At 41.9% G+C, this 24,660-nt stretch overlaps 1 protein-coding gene and 1 long non-coding RNA gene across 4 annotated transcripts in view; both read left to right on the plus strand.

The window, feature by feature from the left end:
• The window catches only part of LOC306666147, a 58,855-nt gene extending 40,026 nt beyond the window's left edge, over positions 1-18,829 (plus strand). For both annotated transcript variants that reach the window (XR_013765207.1, XR_013765208.1), the window contains one exon: positions 17,753-18,829. This is a non-coding gene — a long non-coding RNA (uncharacterized lncRNA). The remainder of the gene's footprint in view (positions 1-17,752) is intronic.
• A 678-nt stretch (positions 18,830-19,507) lies between these two features.
• The window catches only part of NHSL1 (NHS like 1), a 235,834-nt gene continuing 230,681 nt past the window's right edge, over positions 19,508-24,660 (plus strand). For both annotated transcript variants that reach the window (XM_079148018.1, XM_079148020.1), the window contains exon 1: positions 19,508-19,946. In XM_079148018.1, the coding sequence (XP_079004144.1) occupies positions 19,658-19,946 (289 nt within the window). In that variant the 5' untranslated portion in view covers positions 19,508-19,657. The remainder of the gene's footprint in view (positions 19,947-24,660) is intronic.

A 24,660-nucleotide genomic window follows, 5' to 3' on the forward strand; every position in this document is an offset into this window, starting at 1 on the left:
TTGATTTCCCTGATTTTCTCCAGCTTCTATTTATTTTATTTCCTCTTTTATTGCTTACTCTGGTTTTAATTTGCTTTATTTTTCTAATTCCTTAAATTAGAAGCTGGGTCAGAGTTAAGACCTTTTGCTAGGTACGTAGCACATGCCTATAATCCCTGCTACTCCAGAGCCTGAGGCAAGAGGATTGTGAGTTTGAGGTCAGCCTGGGAAACATGAGTCCATGTCTTTAAAAAAAAAAAAGAAGAAGAAGAAGAAGGAGAAGGAGAAGGAGAAGGAGAAGGAGAAGAAAAGAAAAAGGAAAAAAATCTAAATGACTGTGAATGTAGCTATGTAGCTCAGTGGTAGAATGCCTCTAGGTTCAAGCCTCCCCGACAATACACACAAAAATAAGCTTGCTTATGATTGTTATGTCCTCTTGATAAACTGATATTATTATCATTATGAATTGACCTTCTTTTTACAGCAGTAAAGTATATTTCTTGTAAGTAGCACAGAGTTGGTTCTTTTTGTTTTAAATTACATCCTCATGATCTCTGCCTGTTATTAGGGATGTTGGGTCATTTACATTTAATGTGATTATAGACATGCTTAGTTTTAATTATATTATCTTGTTTTCCATTTGTGTCATCTGTTTTTTTCTTTTCTTTTTCTCTTATTCTTTAGTACAGTTAAATGTTATGTTTATGATTTTATATTATTGCCATTATTAGTTTATTAGCTTTGTTATCTTAGTGATTGCTTTTGGATTTATAATGCATCTTTAATGTATCACAGTCTACCTTAAGTGATATTATATTGCTGTGTTTTAGGTAAGTTATAATAGCGTATTTCCATGTCTCCCCTTCTAGCCTTTACATGATTGGTGTCATACATTTTTCCATATACAAATGTTACTAGCTCTGTAATACATTACTTTTATATTTGTTTAAACATTCAATTATCATATAAGTAATGAGAAGCCAAAAACTTATAATTTATTCATGTAGTCACTATTTGCAGTGTTTATTCCTTTACATAGGTCCATATTTCTGTTGGTTATCATTTTTCTTCTCTCTGAAGAACTTCTTTTAAATATTTCTTAACACAGAGAGGGCTGGTGGATGAATTCTTTCAGCTTTGTTATATCTCAAAATATGAAGTTTGTGGTCAAAATGATTTAGTGTTTGTTCTCCAGATTCATTAGCAACTTATTGTGGATTTGTATGTGGAGTGTATATTTATTCATGTTTATATTTGTATATTTTAGCATAATAAGGTCTCTTTTTTAATTGAAGTTTTTATTTGTTAGTTTTAATGCCTGCAATGAGCACTCAGTTCTGGACAAAAGGACAGTCTCAACATACAGGGAACACAATCTCCTCCTGCCCTGGGAGAGTCTGTAATCCAGCCATGGAACAGATCTTTTGCATTCAGCCCTCAAGTACAACTTATAATAATTGTGCCTAGAATGCCCCAAATAACATTTTTCTTTTAAATTCTGTAAAAACCTGCATTTATTAAATTAACGTTTCTCCTTTCCCTTCCTAAAATTTGGAATTATTAAACTGCTATTTCAGTATTTACTTAAATTTCTTCAGAATTCCTAGAATGAAAAGTTCTTATACAAGGAACATCAGAAAAGCAGAGAGTGATTTCAGTTTTCACAACTTCCTGATACATAGTTGTGATTGTATAGTTTATTCTCATCTGAACCATCAGCAGACAGCTGCTAGGTCTCTGTGGAACCCTGTTTAGAATAAACCCGGCAACTAGACAATGGAACAGAGAAGAGGAGGGAATAAAAAGTTCACATTAAATGAGAAGTCACAAATAAGAGAGAAGAACAATTTCTAGGAAACTACAGTACCAACGAGTTAGAGCCACTAATAGTTGAACTTAAAGATGGTTAGGAAATTCACTGGCAACAAAGGGGTGGCGCATCAAAAGGCATGGAAGTTGGAATTTGCCAAGAGGTTTGATTAGAAGCATCAATAATAAAAGAAGCTGCTATAATAAATTATCAGAAAGTCAAGTGGCTCAAAACTACACAAATTTCTTTTACAGTTTTAGAGGTCAGAAATCCAAAATTGGTTTCACTGAGCTGAAGTTAAGGCATTGATCAAGTGTTGTTCCTTTGGGAGGCTCTCGCACAGACTTCGTTCCTCTGTTTTTGGTTTCTCGTGGCTAACCACCTCTCTTGGTTTGCATCTTTGTCACTCTTGTCTTCTGCTTTTTCACATTTTTTCCCCTGATTGTCTTTTGCCTCCCTTTTCCATTGTAGGTATCCTGATAATCCAGGAAGGACCCTCTCCCTTAGTTTAACTCAAGTGAGCCAGACAGTGACATGTACCTGTAGTCTCAGGTACTTGGGAGGCTGAGGCAGGAGGATTGCTTCTGATCAGGAGTTAGGCAACATAGTGAGACCTGGTCCTGCCATCCCCCGCCAAAATGTCAAGTATTTCTGGACTTTAATTACATTTACAAAGTATCTTCACTGCAACACCAAGATTAGTGTTTGGATAACTAGGGATAATAGTCTAACCATAAAAGTGATTATATATAATAGTTTTCTTTAAATGTGCTCAGTATTTAAATATATATGCTGAAAAAGAAAAATTTATTTCACAGTGTAATGAAAAACCCATGTCACTTTCCATAAACCTGAAGTCTATGAAAAACAAATACCATGAAAATACTTGTTAAGTTCTAGTTACATACCACACTGCCTGCCAAAGGCTGAGTCCTAGCTCCATCTCAGAGAGAGAGATGTTAACGATTTAGCACCAAACTGAGCCTTTCTCTTCAATAGGAAAAAGAAGGATGAAAAACTTCCAAAAGAAATGACTTTTGCCCAGTATGGTGGTACATACGCCCTTGTAATTCCAGAGACCCAGAGACAGTAGAGGCTGAGGCAGAAGAATTACAAGTTCAAGGCCAGCCTCAGCAATTTAGCAAGTCTCTGATTCAAAATAAAAAATTTAAAACAGAGCTAAGGCTACAGCTCAGTGGTAAACTGTTCCTGGGTTCAATCCCCAATGCCAAGAAAGAAAGAAATTTATTTATTTTTTCATGTGAGGCTCTGGGTTTAATCCTCCAGTACCAAAAGTATCTAAAATAAATGACTTTCTCAATTTTTATTGTATACTAAAAAAAATCCTGTCACACATTGCTAGAGATTCTGTTTCAAACTTTGAGAAACATTGGCATAATGTTTCTAAGTCCGAACTCCTGTGTCTGACAGGCTAAGCTGAAACCCAGCCTGTCTGCTGTATATAGCTGTTCATTGTTACACCATTTCCCTGAATCTGTTTTCCTACCTGTAAATGGAGGTAATAATAAATCCTTCTTTACAGGTCTATTTGTAGATATTAAGTGAGATAAAGCATGCACAGCCCTTGGCGTCATGCCCACTGGTATGTGCCTTGAAAATGTCAGTCATTTTTAAAGCAGGAAGTCTGTCATAATTCCAGCATCAGGATACTTTCTGGAATTACTAGCTTCCTACTTTCCCTCCCTAACCTCAACTTTATAAGACATGCTTGGCTTTGATATCATCTCTTCACTTTCCAAGTGCAAAAGTACTTCCCTGAAATTTTATTTCCACTATGGAATTAGAAGCATAATTCAATTAAAAGCAACTTTGTGGAAGGAGCACAGAAGTTTAGAACCCAGGTGGGATTGTAGGTAAGGTTATCCAAGAAATGTATAGTCTGTATGATTTCCCATAATCTTCATGGGTTAATAACCCACAGATATTTGGGGGTGAAAACCTACTATGTGTAAAACTCCATGACAGTTTCTGTGCTAATGGTCCTAGTGAACTCTGGGCTGATGTCTGTAACATACTCTAAGGGGTGACTGTAAGCCATAGTCCATACAAACTAGAGCCACTTTCAGTGGAGAGGAGCAAACTACAGGAATAAAATTATAGCTTGCTTAGAATTGTACTCTACATTTCCCTTTGGCTTCCTGATTTTTTCTCAGTATAATTTGAGGTGTTGACAATGGACCACAAAAATCTAAGTGATTTTGAGTACCAAGCCACCTTGAGAAGTACCTTTCTCTCTAGAATTCCTGCTAGCTAAAATTAGCAAGCATATTTGGGATTAGAATTGCTGGATGTAAACTATAGAAAGAGTGCTTTCTGATGAAAGATTCTCATTTATCATACATGCTCTGATTTGGCAAAACTTTATAGTATCCACCAATAAGTGGTAATGGATATGTAATTTTCTATGGTCTTAACATATTAGTTATTTAAAAAAATGTATACCTTGTTCTGGAAGGGGAGATGCAGAGGGTATTATTTCAACTTTTTAAGAGGCACAAATTTTTAAAAATCTGGTCATGTCTATGACATCTTAATTATATATTGAATTATTGCCAGGTTTTCCTACTTTATTAGGTAATGTGAATTATGGCTAAATTATTAATAGAAGTTAAAAGCTAATTATTGAAATTATAGTGTGGCTTACTTAATATTAATTCTCTCCAGATTATATTTCCATATTATTTTTACAATAGTCTTGTATAAATGATGTGACTAGACACAGTGTTTGTCTTTGGTGTTGTGCAGTAAAGCAGGACTGTAGTTGCAGTCTTTAGAGAAAAGTATCCTGCTACATTGCTTTTCATTGAGATGAGGCATAGATCCAGGTTTTATGAAACATAAAGCTTAGGAGTCCTTCTTCCAGAAAAAGAGAATACCCAAACAATGGACTTTTGCAAGTTAAGGGGGAAAAAGTGACCCTGTGAGCATATTAGTAAAGTCTCTTGTAGCGTCTAAAAAAAAAGAGAGGGAGGGACCCAGCATAGTAGCACCTCTGATTAAGATATATCACCATGGAAATTTCTAAGAATGCTTCGGTTTCCAATTAATGAAGAAGCTCTTTGGGTTTGATCCTTGGGGATGGCCAATCTTGCCAACAATCAGTTACCTGCACCAGATGATGAATTACTATGTTCCTGATAGTGTTCCCTTGTCAAGTTTAGCATATGAATTTTTCAAAAGAAATAGCCAAAATTATAACTAGCCACTTTCATGAGATATGAAAAATGGAAATAAACAAATATACATAAATGAAAATTTTTTTCTGAGTAAAGATTTATTTCCTAGAAATTAATAAGAAAATGATTTCTCGTATTTACCTACTTTGTCAAAGAATGTCACATACAAATATTAGGTTTAATTTGTGGTTGAAAATTAAAAAAGTAAAGCAAGAATCCTAAACTTAAAGTACTTCCCCATAACTGGGAAAGAACAGCTTTTTATGCCATTCTTAGATGTTCATGGTCAAAAAAAGAAAAAAACAAAACAAAAATTATTGCAGGTAGGAAATACAAGCAATCTCTATAGATAAGTAATGCTAGAAGAAACATTTTTTTCATGGCTTCATGAAATAATTTCCTTTATTTTCCATTTTTTATTATAGAGAATTTTGGACCTTTTCTCGTTTCAGCTACACAATTTTTTATTTTATTTTATTGTTTTGTGGTGCTAGGAATTGAACCCAGGGGCACTTTACCTCTGAGCTACATCCCCAACCCTTTAAATTTTATTATATTGAGACAGGGTTCTCACTAATTGGCCAAGGCTGGACTCAAACTTGTGATCCTTTACCCTCAGCCTCCTAAGGAGCTAGGAAGTTCATGCCCCGGTGCCTGATTCAGAGACATGATTTAATAACCTAATGTTTGACCATGTGTCTCCCCTTCTTTCCGAGGATGAAGAATAAAACAATTAAGACTGGGACATGGCCCATTTCATCACCTTAAATGGTATTTGAGGTGTGGACACTGGAAAGACAGAGGATACTGTTTGAATGAGATAATTGCTAAACCCAGATGAGGCAGGCATGATTCATGGACTTGACTTGGTCTGTCCAGTCTGTACGGTGGTCACCACTGTTGTCAGGTGGGTTAATTGTGAATGATGGCATTCATTAAATAATTCACCAGTAAGTTAAATTTAATGCATATCTCACCTTTTTTGCCTAGGATTTGAAGCGACTCATATGTAAAAAATACAAAATGTTAAAGACTGACCACGGAAAATAGAATAGGTTAGTAATCATGATAGTGGTGATGTGGGTACTCATAGAATACACATTTCCTATCTAGGAAGGCCACTCCAGACACTATAATATGATGAATTTGTCTCAGAGACCAAATTTGTCATGGAGATCAAAATGTAAAGAGAACTAGGGATAGTTATAAATTTTTAGGATTGAGGGTGTATTTCAGTGGTAGAATGTCTTCCTAGCATGTATAAGTCCCTGGGTTTGATCCCCAGCACCAGAAAAAAAGAACTTTATCATGAGAGAAAAAAATATTTGTTTCTCTTGGGGCTGGGATCGTGGCTCAGTGGTAGAGCGAGTGCTTACCTCACATGTGTGAGGCACTGGGTTCCATCTCCAGCGCCACATAAGCAAATGAATAAAATAAAATAAAGGTATTGTGTGCATCTACAACTAAAACAAAATTTTAAAAAATATTTGTTTCTCTGGAAGGTTACACTGTTCCTAACACTACTTTTATTTTTTATTTTTTAATTTTTTTTTTTACTCATATACAAATGGAGCACAACTTTTCATTTCTCTGGGTTATACAGGATGCAGAGTCACACTGTGTAATCTTACATGTACATAGGGTAATAATGCCCATTATTAATAATGCCCATCTCATTCCACCATCTTTCCCATCCCCACCCCCTCTCCCTACCTCTACTCCCCTCTGTCCAATCTAAAGTTCCTCCATTCTTCTCTCCCACCACCCAACCCCATTATGGATCAGCATCCACATATCAGAGAAAACATTTGGCCTTTTGTGTTTTGAGACTGGCTTATTTCACTTAGCATGATATTCTCCAACTCCATCCATTTACCTGCAAATGCCATAATTTCATTCTTCTTTCAGACTGAGTAATATTCCATTGTGTATATATGCCACATTTTCTTCATCCATTCATCTGTTGAAGGACATTTAGGTTGGTTCCAGAGTTAGCTGCTCTAAACAGTGCTGCATCAATGTAATTTGCTGATTTTAAGTTCTTTGAGTAGAAACCAAAGAATGGTATAGCTGGGTTAAATGTTGGTTCCATTCCAGGTTTTCTAAGGAGTCTCCATACTGCTTTCCAGAGTAGTTGCATCAATTTGCAGTCCCACCAGCAATGTATGAGTATTCCTTTTCCCCCATGTCCTCGTCAACATTTATTGTTGCTTGTATTCTTGATAATTGCTATTCTGACTGGAGTGAGATGGAATCTTAAAATAGTTTTGATTTGCATTTCTCTAATTGCTAGAGATGTTGAACATTTTTTCATACATTGTTGATTGATTGTATAGCATCTTCTGTGAAGTGTCTGTTCCTTAGCCCGTTTATTGATTGGCTAACACCACTTTTAAAAGAAAGTTCTGTAAACATTATTCACAGCAAACAAAATAATGGGCTTATAAGTTGTTTTTAGTATTGTCAGTTGACAAAGACAACTGAATTTTAAATGGCTACTGCATGAAAACAGCTCTGCAGGGAGTAATCCATAGGATGGAATGAACCAGAAACCATTTACCAACCAATTAACCTAAATATGAAAAATAAAAAACATGCTAAAGCGAATATAACTCTAATTTTGTACTTCCAATTCCTTCTTAATAAGGTGTGGGTGAAATTGACTGGAAGAAATGTTTCTGACCTAGTTCTGATTTAGGTTTTCTTTGCTCTTTGTCCGTGTTCTTTGTAAATTTCATGGATTATAGTTGAATAATTATGGAATTTATTTCTAATTGCTCTGATTGAGATGCTAAAGGATATTTGCTGCATTTCATTTTTATTTATTTATTTATTTTTGGTTTTGAGGCTTGCACCCAACATGCTTTACTGCTGAGCCACATCTCCAGTCCTTTTTATTCTTCATTTTGAGACAGGATCTTGCTAAATTCCTTTGCATTTCATTTTCTATAGCTCATTCTATTTTCTCTCTGCATCACAGATTCTTAGTTCATTTTTGAGATGGTTACCTGTAGAACAGAAGAATGGAAATATGGCATCAGGAAGGCATTTGGTAGACTTCTGTGATACCCTCCTTTATGGACAGGATGGAAGGATATTATTTGGGTGGCATATCTGTAGCCAACTGAATAACTGTATCTAAGTTTACAGACTGTCATTCTGAGGAGAGGACTCCATGGCTATGAGAATTAGTTCAGGCACAGGAAATGCAAAAGGAAGAACAGGTTTTGATGGTGGAGTAGATGCACTCAGTGTTGGACATGTCTATGAGACTTTCAGGTTGAAACATTATCAGTGAAATTTATTGATTTGGAGATGGATGTGGAAGAAGAGCATGGGGCAGGGAATAGGGAAACAGAATTATATAATAATAGTTATATAATACAATAAACATTTATTGAGTACTAAGCAACTATGTACCAGGTGATGTCTAAGCATTTGGCATGTTATAACTGATTCTCACAACTACCATAATGATTATCACGTTATAATCTTCATTTTACAGATAAGGAAATGAACTGTGAGAGGTGAATAACTTTCCCTAAGCCTGTACAGCTAGTGAGTGGTAAGAAATGACATGAGCACCCTGCTTTGAGATAAGGATTTGGGTGTTATCAGTAGTTAAGCAATAGCTCAAGACAGCCATGGTTGAGTTGCTGGGGTCCCCGGTGTGGACAGAGGTACATTAACCCACAGAGAATCTGTGATGACTTTAGAGGTTCAGGAAAATAAAAGTCATGCTTTTCACATATGTGCATTTTCTGGAGGGTATGTTCATAGTTTTTAGCCCCCAAAGTTAGGGAAATGTTATAATGAGAATAAATAGGAGGAGAATGGCAGAAACCTGGGGACAAAATTTTGGAACAGAGGAATGGTCAGTAATGTGAGATGCAGTATACACCCAGGAACCAAAACAAGAAGGAAGGCAATGGAGACATCAACAGAACCATTTCAAAGGAAGGATGGGTGGCAAGGCAGATTGTAGTGAATGGCTTGTGGACCTTCGATGCAGACGATCCTGGAAGGGAGAGCATGACAGAAAGGAGGGAGAAATGGTGGTGGCTAATTAAACAAGGAACCAGGATGAGGAGAAGGGTTTTAATCTTTTTGTGAGGGAGTCCTGAGTGTATTTAAATGTTAAGAAGCAAATGTAGGGAGCAGCTATGGATATAAAATAAAAGAGGGTAGGAAGAGTGGTGCAGGTCTTGAAGGTCGTGGGAACAGATGGAATCTTAAGGACAGGTAAGGAGAATATCTTGGGGAGAGTTGAGCTCTGCTTCAAGATGGAAGAGGAGGTAATGAGAATAAATATAGCTAAGTTTGGAGGCAGTGGAGAGGGCTTTATACTTTTCATCATGAGGAAATAAGAGACCTGGGTATGTGAAGCAATTGCTGGAGTGTTTCATAGGTGATTTGTAGCAATTCTGGAACTCCTCTCCCAAAGAAAACATACTCTCCTTCATTGAATTTCAAGACTCTAGGTTATTTTAGATCTTCTTTTGACTGCTTTGAGCAACCCTTTTTTGATTCCTTGTCCTGGATCTTCCTTCTCTCCCTATTTATTTTTGGTACAGGGGATTGAGCTCAGGGGTGCTCTACCAACAGAGCTACACTCCCAGCCAAAGTTGACCTTGAATTTACAATCCTCCTGACTCGGGCTCCTGAGTCACTGGGATTACAAAGGAGTGTGCCACTGTTCCTGGCTCTTCTCTCCACATTTAAATGCATTTTGGACTCCTGTAATGTGGTATAGTTGAACAATTAAGGAATCTTAGTACCTGCCCTGGTTCAAAGCCTAACTTTACTGCTTCCTAGGTTGTGATCTTGGGCAAGATCCCTAAATTTGCTGAGCTTCTTGGCTACTTAAGCCATGAAGTGAGTAAGATAAAACTAAAATTCATATTACATAAGAATTAAGTGAGAAATCATGCACACAATGCCCAGCACAATCCTTGACATGTAAGAGAATAGACTCCCTGTTTATTCTCTTTCCTGGGGTGGTGATCCCCAAAGACCAACCCTCTTTTCAATGTGTAGTTGAGAAAGTCACTGAATCTTTTTGAGTTTATTTATATCTGCATCTCAAAAATGGAGACAGTTCTACACAATATTATTGTGAATCTGAAAATAACTGTGAAGCTGGGCACTACGGTGCATGACTGTAATCCCAGTGGCTCAGGAGGCTAAAACAGGAGGATCTCAAGTTCAAAGTCAGCCTCCGCAACAGCAAGACACTAAGCAACTCAGTGAGACCCTGTCTCTAAACAAAATACAAAATAGAGCTGAGGATGTGGCTCAGTGGTCCAGTACTCCTGAGTTCAATCCCTGGTACCCAACCCTCCCCCCCAAAATGAAAATAACTGTGGAAGTCCTTGGGAGGGTGGTCCAAAATTTTTTGTTGAATCTAATATCATCTACTTCCTGAACTCCACTTTTCCCCCTCCTTTGAGTGTCTCAAGTATATTTTCCACCTACTTCTCTCACTTGAGGATTATGTTCCTACTTCCAATCGCCTGATGAATATCTCCATTGGATTATCTGCCAGTTAGTATAATTACTTTAATTTTTGATATATTCACAACTCATCTATGATCTTTTCCATGTTGTAGATCCTGGCAAACCCTTCCTCCTGGGCCCACTTTCCCCCATGGCAGTCACTTCTCTTTCTCCTCATTGTGCTGGTTATCTTATAGCTTGCTGTATTTTCCACCTGCCCAATACTTCATGCCTGAGAAGACTGATTTATGCAACATCCCTTGGTTTCTCTTGCCAGCTGGCTTTTGATTGGAAGATTTTTGTTAACAAGAGAGGCCAGAGCCTTCCACTAGAGAATATGGCATGGTCCCATTAAATTGGAAGCTAAGACTACCCTCTTGGTTATTGTATGCACTGGCAGATTACTGAGGAGAAATTTGGTCATTTTTCCAAAAAGATGATGGAAAATTGTCCTCAGGACTCATATCTTGTAGGAATGAATGTTTTGTTTATCTCAAAAGGTGCTGATGGGGAGGGGAGTAAAGAGAATATGGCTTTCTTCCAGTGGTGATAAAGAAAGGAATTATGATGATTGGCTATGACCTCCAAAATAGTCATAGAGGTGGGTGTGTAATCCATGCTAAGTGATTTTTTTCTTCTTCATCCTTTCACTCTCCTGCTATCCAGTATGAAGTACTGAAGGTATTTAACATGATGATTTAGGTTCTTCTCAGAACTTGACTGGATTGACATCATGCTGGGGCTAAGGATGTTTCCCACATGTTGGATGTCCAGGTTTCTTTGTTGGAGGGAATAGCAAAAATGGATGCCAAGGCCAGGTACAGTGGTGCACACCCATAATCTCAGGGACTTGGGAGGCTGAAGCAGGAGGATTACAGGTTCATGTGGACAACTCTGTGTCGGGAGCAGGGAAAATGTGGGGAGGGGACCTGGGGGTGTAGCTCAGTGGTGGAGTTTCCCTAGGTTAAATCCCCAGTGTCACAACGATAACCCAGGAGACTTTTCCTTTGAATTACATCCATTCTACCCTGGGAGGATTTTCCTTTGAATGTATGTCACCCAGTGGCTTCCACTAATGGGGAGGTACAGCAGATGGAAAGGTGGGAGAGGAGGGGAGGCTTCCATATTTCTCCCCAATTCCCTCCCTGTTCACAGTGCTTCTCTTACTAGACTTGGGTGATACCTTTTTCCCCCTTGGTCCTTTCTGTAGGTCAGGTTCCCTGGGAAGCAGTCTCTGAGTCTTCCCCTGTCCAAGCTTTGCAGGGAAGTGCTCTTGGGATGACCTCCTGGGGTAGGGAAGTCATGGGAAGACCTTACTAGGCAGAGGTGGCAGGGATGGCCCTGTAATCAGGGCCAAGTGAGCTGGACCCTTATCCCTTCATCAGTCATTGCATGTTGCCCCTGGGGGAGGAGTTGTGCCCTTGAGTGAGGAAGTTCCCTTTACTGGAGGACAGGTTCCAGAGAGGGATTTGACCGAGACCTGTTTGCCCTAGCACACCCATCTGTTATTAGAAGAGTGTTCCAGTCCTGGAGGGGCATCTCGGTGGTTCTTCGTCACACCCCTTCAACCCAGGGGCCTTAATAGTTTGCTGTGGTTGCTAGTTCCTGGGCACCCAGCATCTAGGTTTGGTGTCTCTTCACAATTTTCATCTGAGAACCATCTGAGTTGATCTGTTTCCTTTCAGGACCCTGACTAATATTAACACAAATTACATAGACATATAAGTCCAAACTCTTACATGTTTAGCAATTCAGTGTTCTATGATAGGGAGACCTGATCTGGCCTGGGAGGTGAGGGGAGTGTCAAGGAAGTGACATCTGAGCCAAAACCTGATGAGTCAAATGAATGGAAAATAGAGAAGGGAGGATGTTCCCATTGAAGAAAACATGAATCTGTATGGCTTGGAACACAAGGTGGCAGAGGAGGCTGTAGAGGAAGAGGAGGGGAGACAGGAAACTGGGCAGAAGAGAAAGGCAGGGACCACACCCTCCTGGCCTCTTAGCTTTGTGGTCTCTCAGTTCTTTGGGAATAATTCTAAAGGCAATTAAAAAACAAAAACAGGGCTGGGGTGTAGCTCAGTGGCAGGGTGCTTGCCTGACGTGTGACACACTGGGTTCGATTCTCAGCAAGTAAAATAAAGGTCCATTGACAACTAAAAAATAGTTGAAAAATAAAAACAAAGACAAAAAACTTAAAGCTGAAAAGCTTTGGAGGTTTTGAGCTGGGGAGGGACACAATCAGATTTTCATTTTAAGAATATCTCTGTCTACCAAGGACCAGTGCTATCATTAATGGGGGTGGGGATTCCTACTTGCCTATCAGTGTCTCTTAAAAGCAGGAAAGATTCTTTGGTTTATCAAAGACTCCAGATGGACAGAGGTTTCTCTCCCTTGGCTAATCAGGTTCATAGCCATAGTACTTCATGGGCAGAAGGATGTTATATTGCACACCCCACTGGGCTTGTTGCAAGTTTTTCATATCATGATGACTTATTGCTTTTATCCTCTAGTAGGTTAGATAATACTAAAAATGCATCAACCCTTAGGTTTTTAACCTTTTTAAAATTGATGCATTATAATTACATATAATTGTGGGACCATTGACTTTTTTTTTGGGGGGGGGGGTGCTGGGGATCAAACCCAGGGCCTTGTGCTTACAAGGCAAGCACTCTACTGACTGAGCCATCTCCCCAGCCCACCATTGACTTTTTTAAAGTACAGTAACATTTTTTACTACATATCAATAAGTTGGAAGATGCATACTATTTTGGTCAACCTTTTTGCTGCTATGACTAAAAGACCTGACAAGAACAATTTTAGAGGAGGAAAAATTTATTTGGGGGGCTTATGGTTTGAGAGGTCTCAGTCCATAGACAGCTGGCTCCATTACTTGGGGCTCAAGGTGAGGCAGAACATCATGGCAGAAGTGTGTGGTAGAGAGAAGCGGCTCACATGATGATCAGGAAGCAAAGAGATTCTACTTGCCAGATACAAAATACATACTCCAAAGGTACACCCCCAATGATCCATCTCCTTCAGCCACACCCTAATCACCTTCAGTTACCACTCAGTTAATCCCGATCAGGGAATTAACACACTGATTGGGTTAAGGCTCTCATAACCCAATTATTTCACCTCTGAATGTTCTTGCATTGTCTCACACATGAATTTTTTGTGGACACCTAATATCTAAACAATAACATATACGCACTCTATCTGTACTTTGTACTTGTTTTTGGAGTCTTTTATATATTTTTATGTATCTCTATATGTATAAACGTACATATCTATGTGTATATATATGTATATATACGTATATGTGTTTGTGTGTGTGTGTGTGTCTATCTCCAGCACTTTGGCCTTGGAATTGATTTCACAGAATTTCTTATCCTCTCTTTAGGAATGTGAATGGAGACTTGAGAATGCAGATTACTGGTCACCATTTCACATCTGCCTGGGGCTTAGGACCTCAGGGCTTCTTTCTTATTTTCTCAGTTATTAATGGCTATTGAGTCCAGACCAACCGCGTTATTGGATAGAGCCCAATCACTTAATTTAGTGGAAAATTTTTCTTGAAATAGGTTGGTATGTTTTTGTTCTGTTGTACATGTTACTCAATGGGATGTTGAATGGGAAGCTGTGATTGGTGTATAAGGTAAGACACATAACCAATATAAAAATCAACTATGAAAATTACAGTGCAGAAAGAAATTTCAAAGTAAATGGTCGAGGATTGGGTAGACACTCATTCCTAATAGGAACAAAGAATCAAGTGGCTAAAGATCAAGAAGGACTTTTTGAGGAATTGTTTGGACAAAGCTACACTGAATCCTGCCTGTAACTTTTATGTGTTTTGTTCGAGGATGTTCTTCCCATAGATCATTCCATGACTGGGTCATGAGCTACATTCATATTTTAACTTTGAAGTAGCCTTTTCAGGAAGGCCTTCCCTGACACTGCTACCATGGGCACTGGCATCTAACACAACACTGAGAAGGTGTATTTGTCTATTGTTCATTACTATAATGAAATACCTGAGGAAGGCTAACTTTATAAAGAGTGAGGCATAGCGGAAATGGGTTGGGCTGGGGGAAGTGAGGAAGTATATGGAAACTGTGTTTTTTCCTACTCAATTTTTCTCTAAATCCAATACTGCTTTAAAAATAAGTCTGTGTGTGTGTGTGTGTGTGTGTGTGTGTGTGTGTGTGTGTGTGTGTGCGGCGCGCGCGCATGATGGGGTTGGAACCCAGGTCTTGTTCACACTAAGCACATGCTCAGCCACTGAGCTACACCTTCAGCCCTGGTGAAGACTCTTTGTTGGCAGAGTCCTGAGGTGGCACAAGGTATCACATGGCAAGAGACAGGGAATGAATGTGTGGTTCTTTATGTCTCTGTCTTATGAAACCACTTGGATTCAATAATGGGGGCTCTATCCTAATGCCCATATCTGACCCCAGTCACCTTCCAAAGGCCTCACCTCTAAACATCATAGATTAAATTTCTACACATCAAGACTTGGGGTGGAGTACCCTCAGGTCATATCCAAACGATGGGGGAGACTTTCTCTAGGTGGCTGAGAGCTTGGTTTGTGCTCCCGGCCACCAGTGGACTGGTGCCAACTCCCACCTAAGGAAAGTACAGCATCCTGTGGCAGCAGAGTAGAGGGCTATACTTACAAGGCAGTCTCTTGTCTTTCAATCTCAGTCTTTCATAAGGTAAATGACTCTCAGAGAATATATGTAGAATCCACAGTAAGAAGGTCGGCCTTACATTCGTGTGTGTGCGTGCGTGTGTGTGTGTAATTGAATACATGGGTGCTTTACCACTCAGCTACATCTCCAGTCCTTTTAAAACAAAACACAAAAGTTTTTTTTTTTTTTTTTGGTTGGTGTTTTTTTTTGTTTTTTAATTTTGAGATAGGGTCTAAATAAGATACTGAGGCCGGCCTTGAACTTATGATCTCCTGCCCGAGCCTCCTGAGTAGCTGGGACTACAGGTGTACCCCTACCTGACCTGAGATTGTTTCTTTAAAAAACTACGTATATTTTTTAGTTGTAGGTGGCTATAATACCTTTATTTTTATATGGTGCTGAGGATTAAACCCAGGGCCTCACATGTGGTAGGCAAGCACTCTACTACTGAGCCACAACCCCAGCCCCTGAGATCATTTTAAAAGATAGCCTTCCTAAAAGGTCTCACTGGAGGATTGATAGGATGCAATAGCAAGCAGCCATGTGGAGTGGATGGAAGGAAAACCAAGGTTGCAGTAGAAAGAGAAAATTCATTGCCTGTGGCCAGACATTCCCAGTGAGGGACTGGAAGGTGTTCACAAGAGTCGGTTTGAAGCATCGTGCCCCCTAAGCCCAGCAGGTATGATACCACTTTATCAGAGCGCCATTCCAGTCCTCTGGTCCAGCATGGACTGTCCTCCTTTCCCACACTGCGGTCGTAGACTGGCTGGAAAAACATGAGAGGAAGTGGGAACAAGCTCCTTGCCTACAATTCTGCCCACAGAAGGGCTCTGCTGGGAAATGGGAAAGATTTTGTTTATAGAAAGCAGGTTTTATTTCTTAAACCAATAATAGGATGTTCTGTTACCTGAGAGAGAAGAAGAAAGTGATGGGTCTGCTCAAGTTGTCACACAGGTGGAAGAAGAAGACCTACCCTTACCAGACAGGGTTTTTCCCTCCTTTTTTCTTTCTTTTTTTTCGGGGGGCTGTGCCTGGGATAAATCCAAGTCCTTGACCATGCTGGCAAGCTCTCTACCACTGAGCTGCTATACCTCCAGTCCAGAAGGCATAAACTAAACAAAAATGCTTAATTTAATGATGACAAAGTAATTAGCAAGTAAATGTTATACATGATAAGGGACATGTATCTAGAATATATAAAAATTGATTATCTCTTACTAAAGACAGTGATCTGATTTAAAAATGAGTAAGAAAATCTGAGCAGACATTTCTTCAATTATCTTTCAAAGATAAACAAGTGGCCAATTAGTACATGAAAAGGATGCTCACTCTAAAGCTATCAAGGAACTGCAAATGAAAACATGAGATACTATACCCAGGAGAATGGCTGTAATAGAAAAAGATAATAAGTGTTGCTAAGGAAGTGGAAAAACTGGAGCCCTCAGTCATTGCTTGTGGGAATGTAAACTGGGGCCTCTGCTTTAGAAAACAGTCTGGGGCTGGGGAGATAGCTCAGTTGGTAGAATGCTTGCCTTGCAAGCACAAGGCCCTGGGTTCGATCCCCAGCACCGCAAAAAAAAAAAACAAAAAAAAAAACAGTCTGGTACTTCATAAGGCTAAACATAGAGTTACCATATGATCCTGTAATTCTACTCCTAGGTATATAACCAAGAGGAATGAAAACATTCATCTACAAAAGCCTGTACATGAATGTTCACAGCAGCAGTACTCATAACGACCAGTAAGCAGAAACCCAACTATCAACTGAGTGAATCAACAAAATTTGACATATCCATATAATGAGGTGTTACCTAGCCATAAAATGGAACTGAAGAGCTATATATAGCATGAATAAATGTTGAAAACATTAAACTGTGAAATAAGTCAGTCACAGGCTGGGGATATAGCTCAGTTGGTAGAGTGCCTGCCTCACAAGCACAAGGCCCTGGGTTCAATCCCCAGCACTGCAAAAAAAAAAAAAAAAAAAAAAAAAAAAAAAGTGTCAGTCATAAAAGATTGATTTCATTGATATGCCAAAAACAGGTAAATATATAAAGAAACCTAAGTGGTTATATATGGCTAGCAAAAGAGAGTGTGAGGGGAGTATTAATTTTTTTTGGGGGGGTGAAGTGTTCCAAAATAGATTGTGATAATGTTTGCATTAAATGTGAATATACTAAAAACACTGAATTGCACATTTTAAATCTGCAAGTTGTATTGTGTATAACTTTAAAATATTATGCAGGCCAGATGTGGTGGCAGCGCGCCTGTAATCCCAGTGGCTTGGGAGGCTGAGGCAGGAGGACTGTTGAGTTCAAAGCCAGCCTCAGCAAAAGAAGGTGTTAAGCAACTCAGTGAGATCCTGCCTCTGCATAAAATAGAAAACAGGGTTGGCTCAGTGGTTGAGTGTCCCTGAGTTCAATCCCCATTACCCCCACCAAAAAAATTATGCAGGTCCGCTACTAGACTGGGATTGACATGATAGCAGGGATGATTCTTTGGTAGTGGGGATGGAAGCCAGGGGTTGTTTACCATTGAGCTACATCCCCAACTGTTTTTCTTTTTAATTTTTGATACAGGGTGTCCCTCAGTTGCCTAGGAGAACTTGCAGAACTTGGGATCCTCCTGCCTCAGCCTTCTGAGTCACTGGAATTACCTGCATAGGCCACCATGACCAGCTGCACCACCAGGACCACCTTTTCTTTGGGCAGTTACTAACAGACACTCAACACATACTTCTTGAGGAATCAGCACACTTTCGAACTTTTGCTCATGTTCATACAGTGTTTCAAAGCACTATGCAAATTTCAAAGCATTTTTTTCATCCACTGCAGCAGTTCCTTTGTGCTTCATTAACAAGCCCGAAGATGATTCCAGTAGGTGGTAAAGAGATTAGTACAGGTGCATATTGTAAAAATCACTGTACAAGAGTGGAAAGTGCAAAAATAAATAATTAAATAAATAAATTCTGTCTGCTAAATTTTATCCAGAGGAGCTCTCCTCAAGTGCATCTGCCTTGCATGGCTCCTGCCCGGGAGAGAAGGAATACACTTACATATTTTACAATCAGCACCACTCTGGGAGACTGATTCCCAAAGGGCCATGTAACAGTACAGCAGTGAGGGTCAGTTGGGGGGCAAGAAACCAAAGAACTGAGATTCCTTTTCTGAGCAAACATAGCGATGAGGCCAGTGGGATTTTCGCTTCGGGATATTGGACTCAGTCTCCTCAAATACTTCTTACCAGAAGGTTTGAGTTAGCCGGGTCCCATGACCACGTTCTCAACAGCGTTTAGTTTAACCGTCTTCCAGGCCCTGCCTGCAGTGATTTAGGTTTTAGTGACCCGCCGCCCAACTCTCAAGCTTAGGTAAAGAAATAGATGAGGCACACGGCAGCCAGGACCTCTCCAGTCGGAGGGGCAGGAAGCCACCGGGCATCCCCCCGCTAAGAAAACCCTTCAAAGCTCTCTGAAGAAGACTTCGATGCTTTTTCCAGTTGCGACTCGGACTCCTGGTTGGCTGGATGATTTAATGACGCCTCTCAGGTCACCAAAGTGGTCCAGAAACCTCGGTCGCTTTCCAGGGGAGAGACCGGGGAACCCAGACGGGGCCCGGGGCGTTCCCCGTGGGGCGGGGCGCGGCTGACTCACGGCCACCGCTGGCAGGAGCGCAGGTGAGCAGCCGGCGCGGGGCTCGCCGAGGCTGTCCCGTCGCCTCCGCCTCCGCGGCGCCCGCGCTGCGCTCCACCCCGGCCTGGGGGACGGGCGGAGGCTCTGGCCCACCGCCCTTGGGCTTCGAAGAGGAGTGGGCGGCGACGTGGGAGCCCCGGGACTGTGCGGCCGTGCGGGCCCCGGCAGGGTGCGCTGAGGCGCCGGGGCTGCCGCCGCCCGCGGGCGCAGGGCGCTGGGCGCGGCGGCCGCGGGAGCCGCAGGTGGTTCCCGGGGCCGGCCCTTTTCTCCTCCCCCTTTCCTTTCTTTCGCCTCCCCTCCCTCTCGCCCGGTGTCGGCGGCACTTCCCCCGCTTCCTCCTCCCTCTCCAATCGGGAGGGAGGGAAGGAGCCACCGGCTCTTTCCTGCCTGCCTGCAAACTTCAGCGGGACTTGCGGCTCCGCTCGCCGCCGCGGCCGCTGCCGCTGCCGCCCGCCCGGGAGCTGCTCCTGGAACTTCTGGCCGCGCGGCAGGGCAACCCCGGCTGGTGGGAGGACGCCGCCGGGCGCCAGGCGGCTCGGACCCCCGATCCCTTTCCCGCGGCTCCCCGACTGCCGGCCCGCGAGTCCGCTAGTCTGTCGGTGCGCCCTTCCTGCCCGGCCTCTCCCCCGCCGGCAGGAGCCGCCGTGCTTCCCCTCGGCGCCCCGCCGCTGCCGGGGACCTTTCTTTGTGCTGCATGCAGACTCGCGCCCCGCGCCGACGGGGGGCGGATTAAGGGCTGCGCTCGCCCGGGGCGGCCCGCGGCGCCGCCGGCCGGAGCAGCCCCCCGCCCCGCGCCATGCCCTTCCACCAGAGGACCGTGGAGCCCGCGCGGTTGCGCCGGCCCGAGGCGGTGGAGGCCGGGGCCGCGGGCGCGCCACTCTTCCGCTCGCTGGAGCAGGTCAGCTCGCACGCCCTGGTCTGCCTGCTGGCGCAGCTGGCCGACCTGTCGCGCTGCGCCGGGGACATCTTCGGCGAGCTCGAGGGCCAGGCGGCCGCGCTGGGCCACCGCACAGCTGAGCTGCACCGCCGCCTCGACGCCCTGCACGCCGCCGCCGCGCGCCTGGACCACCGCCGAGTGAAAATCCGTGAGTGGCCGGCGGGTCGGGGGAGGGGAACGGGCGGGAGGCGCGGCCCGATGCTCCCTGCCGCCCCCTGGCGGCGCGGGTTGGGCTCTCCGGCCGCTGTGAGCCGGGAACCCCGCGAGTGTCGGGTTCTCGGGTGGGGGTGCCTGACCCGAGAGGGAGGCAGCGCAGGTGGCAGGCGCGGGTGGCGCTCTACGATTCTCGGCTTCCGGGAGTTTCTTGGCTACCTTGGTGGAATGGGCGCGGAGTGCGGCAGTCGGGCTGGCCGCGTCCCCACTGTTCGCTCATTAGTGTGGGAGAAGAGCCGCGGGTGCTGTAGACAGAGCAGCCTTGGGAAAAGTGACAGGGGAAGGTATCCTGTTTGAGAAGCAAGGGTAGGACACAGACGTGGATATAGATTCTTTAGACTTCCGGAGGATCGTCTTGTAAAAGTGTGGGGATCTCAGCAAGCACTGAGTCTGCTTCTTACCTCTGCCAGCCATGTATTGTACCTGTGTTCATACCTACAAACGAAACTGTAGATTTTTAGTTCAGGGTTTTTTCCTTTTGGCCCTGAATTTTGTTTCCTCTCCCAGACTGACCCATCAGCTCTTTGTGATTCAGAGGACCTTGACCTTGAGCTGAGACTCTGTATCCATTCATCTTTGTCTGGCCTCCTTCAACCCTGAAAATCAAGTCTATGTCCTGACACAGTGATCTCCCTAAACACCCATTTCATCTTAGCAGTTTAACTGGCTCTGGTGAATGAAGCAACTGGAATTTCCTGCTGTCTCAAAGAAGAGAAACTTTGTGTGATGTCTACGTGGTTTCTCCCTTTTAAGTACGTGGACTTGGTCATAACCCAGAGTGTAAAGTGGAGATGGTTGATGGATTGCAGGGTGGGAGGGGAGATATTGGTGTAACGCCTAGATTTCAGCAGCTCTGGATGAAATATTGCCTCACTTAGAATCGCTTCATATGCAATCTTGAATAGCTTGTTTTCCAGCTTGCTAGAAAACTTAGGTATATTTTAACTACTTTACAGACTAGGAGTTCAAACTGTCAATAAGTTAATTCCAGTGAGACTGCTTGCTGTAATACATCTTTCTCCAGGTTGTGCAGTTATGTGATTGTCTTACATTTTTATAGTTCACCTCTATGATTGTGCTGTCGACACAGTCTTATAAATTGTGGACAGCTCCTAACCTAGGTGAGTGGGAGGGGATGAGGATGGGATTAGTGATCTCATGAAGTAGAGATGCAATCAGAATATATCTATTTTATGTGAATAATGACCTGTGCTTAAGGATGTATTGTCCTAGGGGAATGTCACAGTGAACATGGTGATCATAGTTGTTTCTATGTCTTTTCTGTAGGATGTGTGTACATGGGTGAATGAGAATTTCACCCTTGACCAACAACGTGATGAAGCAAATCTGACTGCTAGATGAACCCATCTGTTGTGGGAATTAAAAACAAGAGGAAGCACATTCTATTTAATGGAATGAAGTGTTGCCTCATTCTAGAATCAGAAAAGAAAGCCAATTAAGATCTTTATTTTTTATTTTTATTTTTGGCATTCCTAGGAATTGAACCCAGAGGTGCTTTACCACTGAGCTACTTCCCCTCACTCCTTTGCCTATGTTTTAAAGTTGGAGTCAGGGTCTTGCTAAATTGCCCATGCTGGCCTTGAATTTGTGGTCCTCCTGCCTCTGCCTCCTAAGGCGGGCACCCCTTCATCCAGCTCCCCAGCCCAGTTTTTGTTTTTGTGTTTGGTACTGAGGATTGAACCCAGGGGCACTTTATCACAGAGCTAAATCCCTAGTCCTTTTTTAAATTTTTAGTTTTGTACTTTGAGACAGAGTCTCATTGTGTTGCCCAGTCTGGCCTCCAGTGTGCTGAGGCTGGCCTGGAACTTGAGATCCTCCTGCCTCAGTCATGGTGGTAGCAGGGATTACAGGCCTGTACCACTGTGCTCTGCCAGTTAATATCTTTAAATAAAAATAGAAACAAACAGAAAAACAAATGGGCTGGGCGTCTAACTCAGTGGTAGAGTGCTTGACTAGCATGCAAAGCAAGATCCTGGGTTCAATCCCCAGTGTCTTCAGGAAAAGGGTGGGGTGGGTGGGCCTAGGTGGGGAGGGAAAGCAGAACCAAGAAAAATTCCTGAAGGTCAAGAACTGCTTTGTTATTTTTGTTTTGCCATTAAATATATGACTTTTCTCTCCTTTATGTGCATATGTCCCAGTGGGTTACACTGTCCATAGTTCCCTAAATTCTCTGAGTTAACTAAGGTTATTCTTATTATGATGACTGAAATAATTCTTTTCAAAACTTTTAACAGGTTTGAATCTTAAATGGCTTTGATTTTTATACCAGAAATCCTGGCTAATCATTTTTTTTTTTTTTTTTTACAATCATGAAAGAAGGCTTTTATTGAATGTAATTATGCCTGAGAGTTTAAGTGCATATACAGAAGAAAGCCGAACTATAAAGACATTATTAGTTTTTGTGGTTTTGTCCCTACCTTTCCATGCTTAACTTTTTTATATACCAGCAAGCAAAGAACTGCCTATGCATTCTTTCTATTCAGCATATGTTAGGATTTTTTTTTTTTTTTTTTTTTAAAGGCCTCAAACCTGTTCCTGTGTAAAAGGCTACAATTTGAGGTTATTTTGGTCCTGTTTTAGGCAGGTCTTCAGAATAATACCCTCCATTAGTGTGTGTGGACACTTGGACTATTAGACTTGGAAATTGACTGTAAAGGCCATTCATTTATTTCACAAATACTTAACCAGAGAGGAAATCCAGGCCAGAAGAGTTTTTACTCTGGGTTAGGAGGTGATGAGTAGTATATCCCTCCAGGACCCCAACCTACAGATTGACCTGCATGCTGTCCCACTGCTTATAAAGCTCCCCATAAGTATGTCCAAAGAGGGAACAAAGTGTAGATATTTTACATAAGCCATCTTAAAGATCTCCCTAGGAGCAAGCAACACGCCAGCAGCTTCCCAAAGGCCAGGGGATAGGACAGTACAATCATTGCTTGATGGGACTCTTTTGTAATATAAGATGTCATTGAAGTGATTTTTAAATGTAGAGACTACCTTTGCAATATACAACAACATTTTAGACCCGTGGGTCAGTCTTGCTGGCCTCAATGATTATTAGGAGTATTTCATCAAGCTTGTTATTTTTCAAATGTCATGGCTAAAAAATCATCCAAAATAGATTTTCGTTGTTGTTACAAGTTGGCAAAGACCCCCATTACTCTTCTTCTAGTCATTGAAGACTCCCTCATGTTTTCTTTGACATCTCCAGGTTGGGAAAGTGTTCCTATGGCACTACCTTCCACCTGCATCCCAGGATGGGTGTCAGTATATAGCTTCATCACCCCATTTACCAGGGGCACTCAAATGGTATGTCCACATCAGCTTCCCTCTGCCAGATAGGCAGCTTCTTGAAGCTGAGGATGGCCACAGCTTTGTTTTTCTAGAGCATAGAATGGTGCCTGGAATATAATACCTCAGTAGATGTTTGAGCTGAACTAATACAAATGTTTCTTAGTGCTTTTCGTCAGGAAGAATAAGTACAAAAGCCTTGGGGAAGAGGTACTATTATTTTTGTTACAAATCTAAGTGAGCAAGACAATTACTTTAAAAAAATTAAGTTTTCTACCTTTTTAAAGTGTTGAGCTCAGCTGCTAAAATATCCTTTCTGTGAAAGTCAGACTTCATTAATTTTGCTGACAAAATAAGACCTCATTGAAAATAGTGACAAGAAAGCCGAGTGTGGGCACACACCTGTAATCCCCGTGGCTTGGGAGGCTGAGGGAGGAGGATCGCGAGTTCAAAGCCAGCCTCAGCACTTTAGCAAGGCCCTAAGCAATTTAGCGAGACCTTGTCTCTAAATAAAATATAACAGAGGGTTGGGGATGTGGCTTAGTAGTTAAGTGCCCCTAGGTTCAACCCTGGTACTCCCTCCAAAAAATAAATAAATAAATAAATAAAATAATAAAACAGTAGTGACAATAGCTAGAAATGTGACTCTGTAAACAAACAAAAGAGATTTGCTATACAGAAATCAAGGGCACTGAACCTTTGAGTCTTGTTTTATTTATTTATTTATTTATTTATGGGTACCAGGAATTGAAGCCAGGGGTATTTAACCACTGAGCCACATCCCCAGCCCTTTTTAAAAATATTTTTATTTTGAGACAGGGCCTTGCTAAGTTGCTGAGGCTGGCTTTGAACTCAGCCTCCAGAGCCACTAGGATTACATGTGTGTGTCACCACACCTGGTTCCCGTTTTATTTTTAAGCTGTGTATGTGTGTGTGTGAGATAAACAGTTTTACTGAGATAAAACTCTTACACTATATAATTCATCCATTCAAAGTGTACAGTTTGGTGGTTTTTAGTATACGCAGAGTTGTGCCACATCCCCACAGTCAACTTTAGAACATTTCCATCATTCCAAAAGAAATCCTCATATTCATTAGCAGTTATTCTCCATTTCCTTGTAATCCTCCCACCCCCAGACAACCTGAATCTACTTTCTGTCTCTGTAAATTTGACTATTCTGGATATTCCATACAAGCAGAGTCATACAATATGTAGTCTTTGTACTGGCTTCCTTTACTTAGTACAGTGTTCTCCAGGTTATGATCTTCCTTCCTTCCTTCCCTCTCTCCTTCCTTCCTGCCTTCCTGCCTTTCTTCCTGCCATCCTTCCCTGTGGT

Source organism: Sciurus vulgaris (assembly GCF_902686455.1).
Source record: "Sciurus vulgaris genome assembly, chromosome: 7".
In the NCBI taxonomy this organism is placed as follows: domain Eukaryota; kingdom Metazoa; phylum Chordata; class Mammalia; order Rodentia; family Sciuridae; genus Sciurus; species Sciurus vulgaris.